General features: G+C 42.4%; 1 protein-coding gene across 1 annotated transcript; it reads right to left on the bottom strand.

The window, feature by feature from the left end:
• Positions 1-1,536: 1,536 nt before the first annotated feature.
• On the bottom strand, positions 1,537-12,648 carry LOC141172748 (nicotinamide N-methyltransferase-like). The gene is made up of 3 exons (XM_073657218.1): positions 9,597-12,648; positions 5,333-5,540; positions 1,537-2,229 (listed from the first exon to the last, which is right to left on the bottom strand). The coding sequence occupies exons 1-3, from the start codon at positions 9,865-9,867 to the stop codon at positions 1,803-1,805; spliced, it is 906 nt and encodes a 301-aa protein (XP_073513319.1). The 5' UTR covers positions 9,868-12,648; the 3' UTR covers positions 1,537-1,802.
• Between the last annotated feature and the right edge of the window lie 92 nt (positions 12,649-12,740).

Genomic DNA, 12,740 nt, shown 5'->3' with positions numbered 1-12,740 from the left:
GCTGTGTGCTGGCTTTTTTTTCTGTGGGGCACGACAATGTTTTTATTGATACCATATTGGGATAGATATCAGGATTTGATCGCTTATTACAGCATTTTTGTGGGATTGTGGCCACCAAAAAAACATAACTTTGGCGTTTTTGAATTTTTTCCATTTATAGTGTTTACCGATTGAGTTAATTGTTTTTACGTTTTGATAGACCAGACTTTTCTGAACGCGGCAATACCATATATGTGTAATTGTTTTTTTTTACATCTTTATTTTCAATGGGGGAAAAGATGGGTGATTTGAACTTTTATGTTTTTTTTATTTTTTTTTCATATTATTTAAAACAATTATTTTTACATTTCACTGTTTTTGTTAGTTCCCTTAGGGGACTTGAAGATTCGATCGTCTGGGGTTACAAGACGATCGAATTCGATCGTCAGGCAGGGATACAAGGGAGCTCCGTAATGACACACACGGGGGTCTTTAACAGACCCCCGACTATTATAGCAACCCATCAGCAACCCACGATCACATCATGGGCGTGCCGATGGGTATATGGAATGGCGCGCCCCCATGCCGACACGTGTTAAATGCCGCTGTGAGAATTTGAAAGCATTTAACAGGTTAACAATCATGGGCGGCTCACCGCTCCACACGCATTTATTAGAGGCCGGTCCTGGCTGTAACACACAGCCATCACCGGCCAAGTATGGGGTGGGCTCAACTCGTGAGCTAGCTGTCACGGGTGTGTCAGATGCAACAGACAGTTGCCCTGCAGTGGGTTGCAGGAGATCTCTACGTTTGGCATTTCAGACAGTTTCTTAGATAAGAGGCTGTCTTTAGGACCGAGCAGCTACCTCTCTCTTGCTAATTAGCTCTCTGGCCTGGGTGTATATATACCTGGTGTGTCTGAGAGGGAGTCACCTGCTATATCCATTTCTACTTGTGAAGCTTAGCAGGAGCAGTACTTCGTCCTCTCTGGAGCTTGAGGCCGTATGCTTATTTGGAGTTCATCTAAAGCTAAGCCATTTCCCCTGTTTTGTGTAACCTTGTTGTCTATAGAGTTTAGTGGAGGTTGACTAGTGCTCATCTCCTTCCATCCCTAGCCATACGTCAAGGAGAGTAGGGCGACGCACGCGTGCGGCGATTGCTAAGGAGACAATGTAGGGACGATAGTTGAGACAGGGTGACGCTAGACCCAGACTAGGAGGTCTCCACTTCCCCCCTTTCCCTAGTGTCTGGGCTCCCTTTCCCTTTTCCCTCTGTGTTGCACTAAGTCTTCCCCACACCTGGCGTGACACTAGCTCTATACACCCGCTACCGACTTGCGCCATACATGCACAGCGCATATCTTGAAAGGGTTAATTTTGTTATATTTGTAACTTTCCAAGTTGAAATGTCATTGCTGGAGACAGAGAGTGGCAAAGGACTGGGGAAGCGACAGCATGGGTGCGGTAGGCGATTGGTATGGTGAATATTGCTCTTATTATTTTATGGATAGATTATGAACTTGTTACTCAAACCATTTTTTGGACCTAAAACAAATGATTTTCAAAATAAGACATTTTCTTTATTATAATTGTATAATCTTCAGATTTCAAAAGCACAGTACTAATAATATATACCCTCTAGGGTTTTTTTTTGTAAGATACATTTTCAACACTTGATTCTATTTAAGCGGATCATCGGAATTCTCTATAAATTTTACTGATAAATAATAACATAGAGAGGAAGCCCCGGCTTGATTATAATATTCTGTTTTAAAGCTTTACATACAATCTTGTTGTAGTAATTATGTAAGTTTCTACCTAGATCTACTTTTCTTTGTGAGCTACAGTGATTATTATGGCTCTATAGTCAATTAGTTCATGCGGTACCGCTCTCCTTTCAGTCACATTACAGGAGTCGACGATAAAGCCTTCTCCAGCCAGAGCTTTTCTGACAAAATCCTCATCATACTTGAGAAGATGGTATATGTGTTTTCCAACTGTGTAATATGTTGCATCTATATTCCCAATTAATATGATATATCCTCCAGGTTTTATCAGCTTTGAGAACTTCCTTACATTTGATATGTAATCATCATGATCTTTACAGATGGCATCTAGGAGCCAAGCACTGATGATACAATCCGCTGGTGGTAAGACGATCGGATCTGTCATATTTTCTTTCTTGAGGTTACATTTCACAACGTGTTGAAGGGCTGATCTCACTTTTTGTTCTGTGTTCTCTAACTGGTAACTGAAAGAAATGGAAAAATTTAAGAAAGTGATTTTTTGTTTATATTGTGAACATTAAAGAAGCACTCCTCCTCCGACTCACCCTTCTCCTCTTTCTCCTCCTCCTCCTCCACTCATCAAAGTTTTTATCCTCTTAATATATTGAAGTCATCATATTATATAGCACTGCTACAATTGCTCATTTTGCCTTTCTACCCAGCTGATTCTTCTCTTTTCCCCGCATTTAGCAATCCCATCTTCAACTCCTGACCCAGCTGCTCCCTCCTCCCCCTTCCATGGACTTTTGCAGTGACTTATGACTCATGCAGGGTAAATTGACTTCATATTTTACATAGAGCTTAGAAGGTTTCAGCTAGTCAGTTTTCAATCACGTGATGCCGTAGACCTAATTGAAAACAGAAAAATGAACTGCGTAGAAAGGCAAAATCAGCAATTGTATGTACACATTGCCAAATAATATGATGATTGCAGTATATTAAGAGGATAAAACCTTTGATGGAAATTGTTTCTTTAATAGGGAAGCATGAAAACTCAGCAGGCTAAATCTAACCAAGATTTGTATACTAAAGACTCTACACATTGGATGAACTGGAACCAGACACCAATTTCACATGTATCCTTCCTCAACAGATAATGGTGGGAAAAAGTTGGATTGAGATTACTGCAACAACCATTGTTTTTTCATTTCTAGGAATACTACACCCCTACCAAAAATATCTGCTACCATACGCATTTTGCTAATAGTTAATCAATTGTTGATGAATGTCTTATCATGGAAACCCTTCTTTAGGGAGAGCTTCTAAGATAGATCCAAAGGGTCTGCACATTGGCAGGTGTTTTTTCAGATTTCATGGCATCAATCGATGGAGACAAAGCAAAGATTACACACGTGTCCCCAGGGCCGGCTCCAGGTTTTTGTGGGCCCTGAGCGAAAGAGTCTCAGTGGGCCCCTTTAACACATACCACGATTCATGATGCACAGATACCGCAGAGAAATATAGATATAGTACAATGCAAAGATTTCACTTCTTACAATACATGAGTGATATCTATTGTAAATTCCACAATAGCTCAGAAACCGGTGAATCGCTCCACACAGTATACTGGCCCCCATATAACGCTCCATACAGGATACTGGCCCCCATATAACGCTCCATACAGGATACTGGCCCCATATAACGCTCCATACAGAATACTGGCCCCCATATAACGCTCCATGCAGACTGTGCCCCCACATAATGCTCCATGCAGACTGTTCCCCCCACATAATGCCTCATGCAGGCTGTTCCCCCCACATAATGCCCCATGCAGGCTGTTCCTCCCACATAATTCCCCACGCAGGCTGTTCCCCCCACATAATGCCCCATGCAGGCTGTTCCCCCCCATATAATGCCCCATGCAGGCTGTTCCCCCCTTATAATGCCCCATGTAGGATGTCCCCCCCTTATAATGCCCCATGCAGGATCTCCCCCCCTTATAATGCCCCATACAGGATGTCACCCCCCCTATAATGCCCCATGCAGGATGTCACCCCCCCCTATAATGCCCCATACAGGATGTCACCCCCCTTATAATGCCCCATGCAGGATGTCACACCCCTCCCTTACAATGCCCCATGCAGGATGTCACACCCCCCTCCCTTATAATGCCCCATGCAGGATGTCACCCCCCCCTTATAATGTCCCATGCAGGATGTCACCCCCCCCTCCCTTATAATGTCCCATGCAGGATGTCACACCCCCCTCCCTTATAATGCCCCATGCAGGATGTCACACACACACCCTCCCTTATAATGCCCCATGCAGGATGTCACACCCCTCCCTTACAATACCCCATGCAGGATGTCACCCCCCTTATAATGCCCCATGCAGGATGTCACTCCCCCCTTATAATGCCCCATGCAGGATGTCACCCCCCTTATAATGCCCTATGCAGGATGTCACACCCCCCTTCCCTTATAATGCCCCATGTGGGATGTCACACCCCCCCTCCCTTATAATGTCCCATGCAGGATGTCACACCCCCCCTACCTTATAATGGCCCATGCAGGATGTCACCCCTCCCTCCCTTATAATGTCCCATGCAGGATGTGACCCCCCCTTATAATGCCCCATGCAGGATGTCACAAACCCCCCTCCCTTATAATGCCCCATACAGGATGTCACCTCCCCCTCCCTTATAATGTCCCATGCAGGATGTCACACCTCCCCCTCCCTTATAATGTCCCATTCAGGATGTCACCCCCCCTCCCTTATAATGCCCCATGCCCCCATACAATAAAAAAAAAAATCAAATACTCACCTAACGTCTCACCTGCTGCCGCTGCTCCGGACTCCTCACGCACGCCGGCGTCTTCCCGCTCTGTGCTGTGACGATTCAGGAGAGAGCGCGGTGGAAAGACGTCACCACACCCTCTGACCTGAGACACCACTGTGCACCAGCCGCGGAAGAGACCGGAGCTGCTGCAGAGGCACGGGGAGAGGTAAGTATTGTGCTGGGTGCCGGGGCCCTGAGTAAGTGGGGGGGAACGGGCGCTGGCAGCGCTCTCCTCTGCTCACGGGTCCCATAGCACGGCTGGGTGCCCAATGGCGAGTGGGCCCCCCCGCCTGTTCAGGGCCCCGACACTTGCCCGGGTGCGCCGGGTGCTGATGCCGGCCCTGCGTGTCCCCTCTACCTCCTCCCCTACATGTACTGAGCTTTAATCTTTTTCAGAAGTCCAGGAAGTTACAGTACATTGCTAGAAAGCGGAACTATGAGTTGCAAGAACAAGCAGATTTCCTTGGCTACAACTGCATTCATTTGTCAAATCTGAAAAGGAAATCATTGTCCTGGTCAGTTAATTTCATGAGACTGGTAATGAGTCCATTGAGACTTCTCCTCCTTCCCCTGCCCACTGTTTGAAATTTTGCATCGGCACCATCATTGCCGTAGACGGCGCATTCTCAGATTGACTTCCTGGCTGGTCTTCAATAAAATAGTGTCGGTGCGTTGCGTACGGTTCAATGACATCTTTTAGCAGGCATACTTACTACATATTTGCTTTGTATCTCTTGTATAGTAGCAACAATGATGGCGTGACTCCACTAATATTATGAATGCCTCACCTTTCGCCTTCTACGTTTCCATGAAATTTTGCAGCATGGCACCAACTAAATGCTCCTGTTCGTTCGTCCACCCATCTTTTCAGCTCCAAGATGCATCTGTCTCTGGCTTTCAGTACTATGATGTGCTTGAAATAATCACCAGCTGCATATAAATGGTGAATTGTAGATCCAACACTGATGTCAATCAACAAGTCTCCTTTAATAAGACCTGCAGAAAAAAATCCAAATATTAAAACAGCTAAGACGTTAAAGGAGTTGTCTTAGACTCACATGTTGATTATCAATCCAGTCCGACCCCCGACATCCTCACTGATCTGCTCTAGTAGTGGCCGGATATCAGCACTGTAAAGAGTGGAACAGGGCAACACTGAACATTGATCAGTACCTGGGTCCTGGAGTCCATTCTCTCATTGAGGCAAATTTGGACATGAACTGATCTATCAGACTCCAAAAAAACCCCAAATTTATCCAAGTTGTAATTAGTATAATTTAATCTCCTGAAGTTCAGTTTGGGTAGATTTGATCAATTCAGTGAGGTGATTTCATTTGCATAGAACTACACTGTGTGCAGAATTATTAGGCAAATGCATATTTTGGTCACATGATACTTTTTATACATGTTGCCCTACTCCAAGCTGCATAGGCTTGAGAGCCAACTACCAATTAAGTAAATCTGGTGATGTGCATCTCTGTAATGAGGAGGGGTGTTGACTAATGACATCAACACCCTATATAAGGTGGGCTTAATTATTAGGCAACTTCCTTTCCTTTGGCAAAATGGGTCAGAAGAGAGATTTGACGGGCTCTGAAAAGTTCAAAATTGTGCGATGTCTTGCAGAGGGATGCAGCAGTCTTGAAATTTCCAAACTTTTGAAGTGTGATCACCGAACAATCAAGCGTTTCATGGCAAATAGCCAACAGGGTTGCAAGAAGCGTGTTGGCCAAAAAAGGCGCAAAATAATTGCTCATGAATTGAGGAAAATCAAGTGTGAAGCTGCCAAGATGCCATTCGCCACCAGTTTTACCATATTTCAGAGCTGCAACGTTACTGGAGTATCAAAAAGCACAAGGTGTGCGATACTCAGGGACATGGCCAAGGTAAGGAAGGCTGAAAAACGACCACCTTTGAACAAGAAACATAAGATAACACGTCAAGAATGGACCAAGAAATATCTTAAGACTGATTTTTCAAAGGTTTTATGGACTGATGAAATGAGGGTGACTCTTGTTGGGCCAGATGGATGGGCCAGAGGCTGGATCAGTAAAGGGCAGAGAGGGCAGAAAGGTGGAGGTGGGGTACTGGTATGGGCTGGTATCATCAAACATGAACTTGTGGGACCTTTTCAGGTTGAGGATGGAGTGAAGCTCAACTCCCAGACCTACTGCCAGTTTCTGGAAGACAAATTCTTCAAGCAGTGGTACAGGAAGAAGTCGGTATCGTTCAAGAAAAACATGATTTTCATGCAGGACAATGCTCCATCACATGCATCCAACTACTCCACAGTGTGGCTGGCCAGTAAAGGTCTAAGAGAAGAAAAAATAAAATAATGACATGGCCCCCTTGTTCACCTGATCTGAACCCCATAGAGAACCTGTGGTCCATCATAAAATGTGAGATCTACAGGGAGGGAAAACAGTACACCTCTCGGAACAGTGTCTGAGAGACTGTGGTGGCTGCTGCACGCAATGTTGATTGAAAACAGATCAAGCAACTGACAGAATCTATGGATGGAAGGCTGCTGAGTGTCATCATAAAGAAAGGTGGCTATATTGATCACTCATTTTTTTTGTTTTTGTTTTTGCATGTCAGAAATGTTTATTTCTAAATTTTGTGCACTGATATTGGTTTACCTGGTGAAAATAAACAAGTGAGATGGGATTATATTTGGTTTTTATTAAATTGCCTAATAATTCTGCACAGTAATAGTTACCTGCACAAACAGATATCCTCCTAAGATAGCCAAATCTAAAAAAAACCCCACTCCAACTACCAAAAATATTAAGCTTGGATAATTATGAGTATTTTGGGTTGATTGAGAACATAGTTGTTGATCAATAATAAAAATAATCCTCTAAAATACAACTTGCCTAATAATTCTGCACACAGTGTAATTTTGATGCAAATTGAATCTTTCGAGAAAGGGTTAAAAAAATAAACTCCTAAACACATGTACAACTGTATATCTGTTCAAACACATTGAAAAAAATTGTACTGCTTAAACCATTATTATAATAAGGATGATCTTTTCTATCCATATCTTTGTTCTTTTTTGTTTATCCTTCACCACTCTTCCCTTTTCCTTTCCCCTCACATTGCCCCTTTTCATTCTCCTCTTCCTATGTCCCTTTCCCCTTACCCCTTCTGCTTTAACCCTTCCTTCTTTCCTAACATTTCCACCTAGGTTATAAAGTTTTACTTAATTGTCTGATTTGAATAATTGTTTTCTAATATGATTAATACTTATTGCTTGGATCATATATATATATGTGTATATATATATATATATATATATATATATATATATATATTCCCTTATCCCTTAAATTATTAAAATTCCCAAAATAAAAAGTTGTTGATGAAAAACAGAGATAAGAGTTACAAACTCTCAAAAAAAAATAAATAAATAAAAAAATAAATAACCTCCTATACTCACATCTCTGTTACCCTCCATGTATTTTTTCCACCTTCACTCCTCTTCCTTCTTCCAGTCGTGACATCTTCTTTTTTCTTCCTTTTCTTAATGGGCACTTTCACTAATTAGACCCCTCTTGGTGATGTCAGGCAAGATAGATATCAATGACCGAACATTACCGCATGGGGTCTAGTCAGCGATGGCACCTCGGAGAAGAAGAAGAAGGAAGAAGACCAGTGATAGGACAGGAATGAAGAGCGCTAAGTAAAGGTGTTAGGGGGGTGGTTGCAAACAACTTTATTAAATAATGGAAAGCAACCGAACCCGGGGTCCGCGATGCAGCCTGGTGGACTGCGGCTGAACACCTTCTGGGTGAGAAGGTAAAACAACCAACTTAAATGGCAATCCCTTCCGTGTTACAGCACACCGGAACGGGAATAGGGATTCGCACTATCTCCGTTAACAGCACGCGAGATGTGCGATAAATAATGTATCTGTAGTCCTGTTGCAGCACAGGGACTACGCAGTTGGCGCTAGGATGCGTGTGTGACTCACGCCGGCGAATACGTGCTCCCAGCCGGCATGCTACTGGACTGAGGAGTATCTCTCCACGTGGCTTACAGGTGGTACCGGGAATAGGGTGTCTGTAGACTGCTTGGGGTGTAAGGCGACCCCTTTGTCAGAGCCAGACTGTCACATGAAGCTACCTGTCTATTTCATCTAAGCCTGCCTATTTCTACTAAACCTGCCTGCCAGAAACTAAAGCACACGTGGAGCCCAAGAGACCAAGCGTCCACACAACACCATCACAGCTCAATGATCAGAGCGCGCCACCATGTTTGTGGGCGGGCTTTTTAAAGATTAAGCCCTGCCCACCGTTGCACCATTGGTGACGTCACCCGCGACCAATCAGGCGGTGCCAGGTCACCGGATCAGCTGACTCCCAAACCACCAATTACGGTCCGCCATGTCACGGGCTTGCTCAGTACAGAGAATCCTGGACTTAGGCTTTAGCAGCCCTGTCTCCCTCCGCAACCTATCCTTCATGTGGCTAGGAACAAAGACCTGAGAGACAACCTTTACCTCTCCTGGACCAGCTAGGCGTTGGGACTGATGATGATGCTGAGCAGCATCAGCCCTGGCTCAACCAGAATGGGAGACCACATGATCCACTGATGGTTCTGAACCCATTTCAAATCCAGCAAATGCCTGACACCTAACAATAGGAGTGTACTTTAATGTTTAACACCTTCTGTTCTGAGAATCCAGCTAAATGGCTGCTACCGAGTACTGCAGTCTATCTTCCATTCTCCTACTCATTTCCCTGCTGCCATTTTGCTGGATTCATGCAAACAGAATCCTCCAAAAATTCAGATTCTTTAAAAGCAAATTTGTTTTGTTTTGCTCATCTCTAGTATTATTTCGTTATTACATTTGGTTAAAATCAATTAAATTTAGGTGGCAAGTAAATGTTTATAAAAAGTTTCTCCCCCCTTTTCTCATGAGTAGCAGGGTGATGGAGCCCATCAGTTAACGCACAATGGGATCTTCATTAAAAAGAACCATTTAAGTTTTAAAGATAAAAATGATTCAATAATAAAAGTATAAAAAAAAAATAAAGCCATACTTACCCTCCGAGAAAGTTTTTTTAAGACTTTCAATGGGAAAAAATTGGGCATCCTCTTCAAAGACCTTAGCAGATTTATCTGAAAAATAATGATCCAGAAATTGTCTAGAGTCAAAGCCATCATCATGGTAGAGTTTATGGGTGCTGGAATCCATCGTGTAATCCTGTATGACAGCTGGAGTGACGACTTCTGCACCGGCGCTCATGGCTTTTATATAATCAGTAGGAACCAGTTTATAAATATTATTAAAGACATGATGAGATCTTGTGTTCATGAGGCAGTCATGGGAACATGGGTTTTCATAAAGTCACACGGAGAATAAATTATCTTTATGCAAACAAATCTATTTTGTAGTAAAATGAACATTGGAGAAAAAAGAAATACAGATTTTTTTTTTCTTAACATTGCAATTAGCACTGCTGCCATACAGCGCTGGGGTCCTGGGTTCAATTCCCACCAAAAACAAATTTTTCATAGATTTAGTTATTAGATACTGCAAGAGGCACATTAAGGAAGCTTTATCAAGCTAAATCCAACATAATTCTGGTCCATAAAAGTCTTCCATGACATACACCATACTTATAATAAGTTTTAGACACTGTACCTTGTCCGTCAGGGGGTCCGTGGCATTGATAATAATATTAATGGTTTAGTGGAAAAGGAGCATTACATAGCGCATAACACTGTGAACCAAAAAATGGTGACATTGCTGCTCAAATTTGTATGCTGAAAGATGGTGTAGTCTTGGGGCTTGAGTAGACGGATGACCGTATTATCGGTCCTTGTGCCATCTGACAAAGCAACGGATTGCACTCGGATCAATGTTATTCTATGGGGCTATGCGCATGTCCAATTTTTTTGTTTGGACAGAGTCGGTCCGAAAAAAATGGTGCATGCCCAGGTTTGACCGATATTCAGGCCATGCAACTCAACAGCATCATCAGCATGAGATACTTTGGATAAATCTCACTTATTTGAATGCTCTGTCTAGTCTCAATTAGCTCAGATTGTTTTAATAAATTTTCTCCCTCTCTAATTGAATAGGAAAGGAAAAAACATAATTAGCAGAGTTGAACAATATATCGGGTATAATTTGAATTTACCTATTCGCATTGTTTCTCCTCGGGAAAGTTCAATTCACAGAGAAGTTATTTTCTGTGAAATTAAAGGGGTTGTCCACTACTAGGAGAACCCATTCTCAATCTGAATGTTTGACCCCGGTAAAATAAAAACACTTATACCACACCATACCATCAAGATACGAGATGTGCAGCATCTGAAACAATGGATATTGGAAGCCTGTGCTGGCATTTCTCCTGCGGTGTTGCTATCAGTGTGTCAAGAGTGGGAGAAGAGGGTTGCATCGACAATCCAACACAATGGGCTGCACTTTGAACACATTTTATAAGTGGTCATAAACTTGTAAAAAACTCATGAAAGAATAAAGTTACGTTAAAACCAAGCACACCATTGTTTTTCTTATGACATTCTCAATAAGTTTGATGTGTCATATGACCCTCTTCCCATTGTAAAAAATAAAGCTGGATCCAAAATGGCCAACTTCAAAATGGCCGCCATGGTCACCACCCATCTGGAAAAGTTTTCCCCCTCCCATATACTAATGTGCCACAAACTGGAAGTTGATATCACCAACCATTCCCATTTAATTTAGGTGTATCCATATAAATGGTGCACCCTGTATTGACCCTGTCTGACCATGTGGACAATGTATTTGCCAACTCACTATGGTGTTGTGTAGGCAATGTATTGAGACACTGGTTCTAATAATTATAAAGTCCCAAGGAATCCCTTGACAAGTAAATTTACACCAGATCAGTTTTTTGCAGGGTTCAAAAATGACCCCTAAAAGCAAAGACCAAGACTGGATAAATTGAAATTGTGTAACAGTCTGATTCCTTACGGCCTCTTTGTCAAAAGAACTAGCAATGTTTTTCTTTAATGACGTCATCTTGAACAAATATTGACAGCGCATGAAGATCAGGAGGTCTGATCATCCACCAACAGAACAAAGTCACAGAGCAAAGTTCTTTTACGTAACCTCCCATTAACATTGATGGGAAAAGCATCTACAGTGGATATAAAAAGTCAACATAGTCCCGGTAAAATGCTAGGTTTTTGTCATGAAAAATTGCTAAAGCTAATTTCAGGACTTTTTCCACCTTTGTCATCCATAATCTGTACAAATTCATTGAGAAACAAACTGAAATCATTTTTAGGAGAAAAATAAAAATAACAAAGCTAAAATAATGCGGTTGCCTAAGTGTGAACAGCCTCTTATAATTGGGAATGAGGCTATGTTCAGAATTAGTCAATCACATTTAAACTCATGGTAAATAGCAGTCAGTGCACGGCCGACGTCAATTACTGGGATTCTGATTAACACCTTAGAAAGTTTCCCTTTTCTAGTAGTATTTTCCTGATTGCATTTTACAGCAAGCGCCATGGTCCATAAGCAGTTTACAACACTGCAAAGGGATCTCGTTATTGAAAGTCATCAGTCAGGAGAGTGGTACAAAAACAGTTCCAAGGCAAGTGATATTATCCAGAGCTGGATATGTCTCAAAAATTGTGGAAAAGACAAGAAGAAAATTAGAAGCTGACAAGAGGCCTATAGCAACAATAAAGGCGCTGCAGGAATTTCTGGCAAGTACTGAATTTGTATTGCATGTGACAACAATCTCCCATATTTTTCTCATGTCTGGCCTGTGGGGTACGGTGACAAAATGGAAAGCTTTTTTTTTACAGGAAAAACATCCATGCCCGGCTATGTTTTGCTAAAACTTACATCACGTCTGCCAAAAGCATGTGGGAGAACATGTTATGGTCTGATGAGACCAAGGTTGAACTTTTTGGCCATAATTCCAAGAGGTGCTTGGTGTAAATCTCATTCTGTGCATCACCATACTCACAGTGAAGCACGGTGGAAGCAGCATTATGCTTTGGGGCTTTTTCGGGCAGCTGGAACTGAGACTTTAGTCAAAATGACTTATAATGACTTCCTAATATCAGTTGATTTTGCAGCACAACTTTCAGGCATTTGCTAAAAAGCTGCAGATGAAGAGGAATTTAACCTTTTAGAATGGCATTGACTTTAAGCATGCATCCTAATCAACAAAAAAACACCTG

This window comes from Phyllobates terribilis, unplaced genomic scaffold (genome assembly GCF_046119375.1).
Source record: "Phyllobates terribilis strain yellow unplaced genomic scaffold, ASM4611937v1 Scaffold_12__6_contigs__length_324123572, whole genome shotgun sequence".
Lineage (NCBI taxonomy): Eukaryota > Metazoa > Chordata > Amphibia > Anura > Dendrobatidae > Phyllobates > Phyllobates terribilis.
This window is presented reverse-complemented; position numbering and strand designations above follow the sequence as displayed.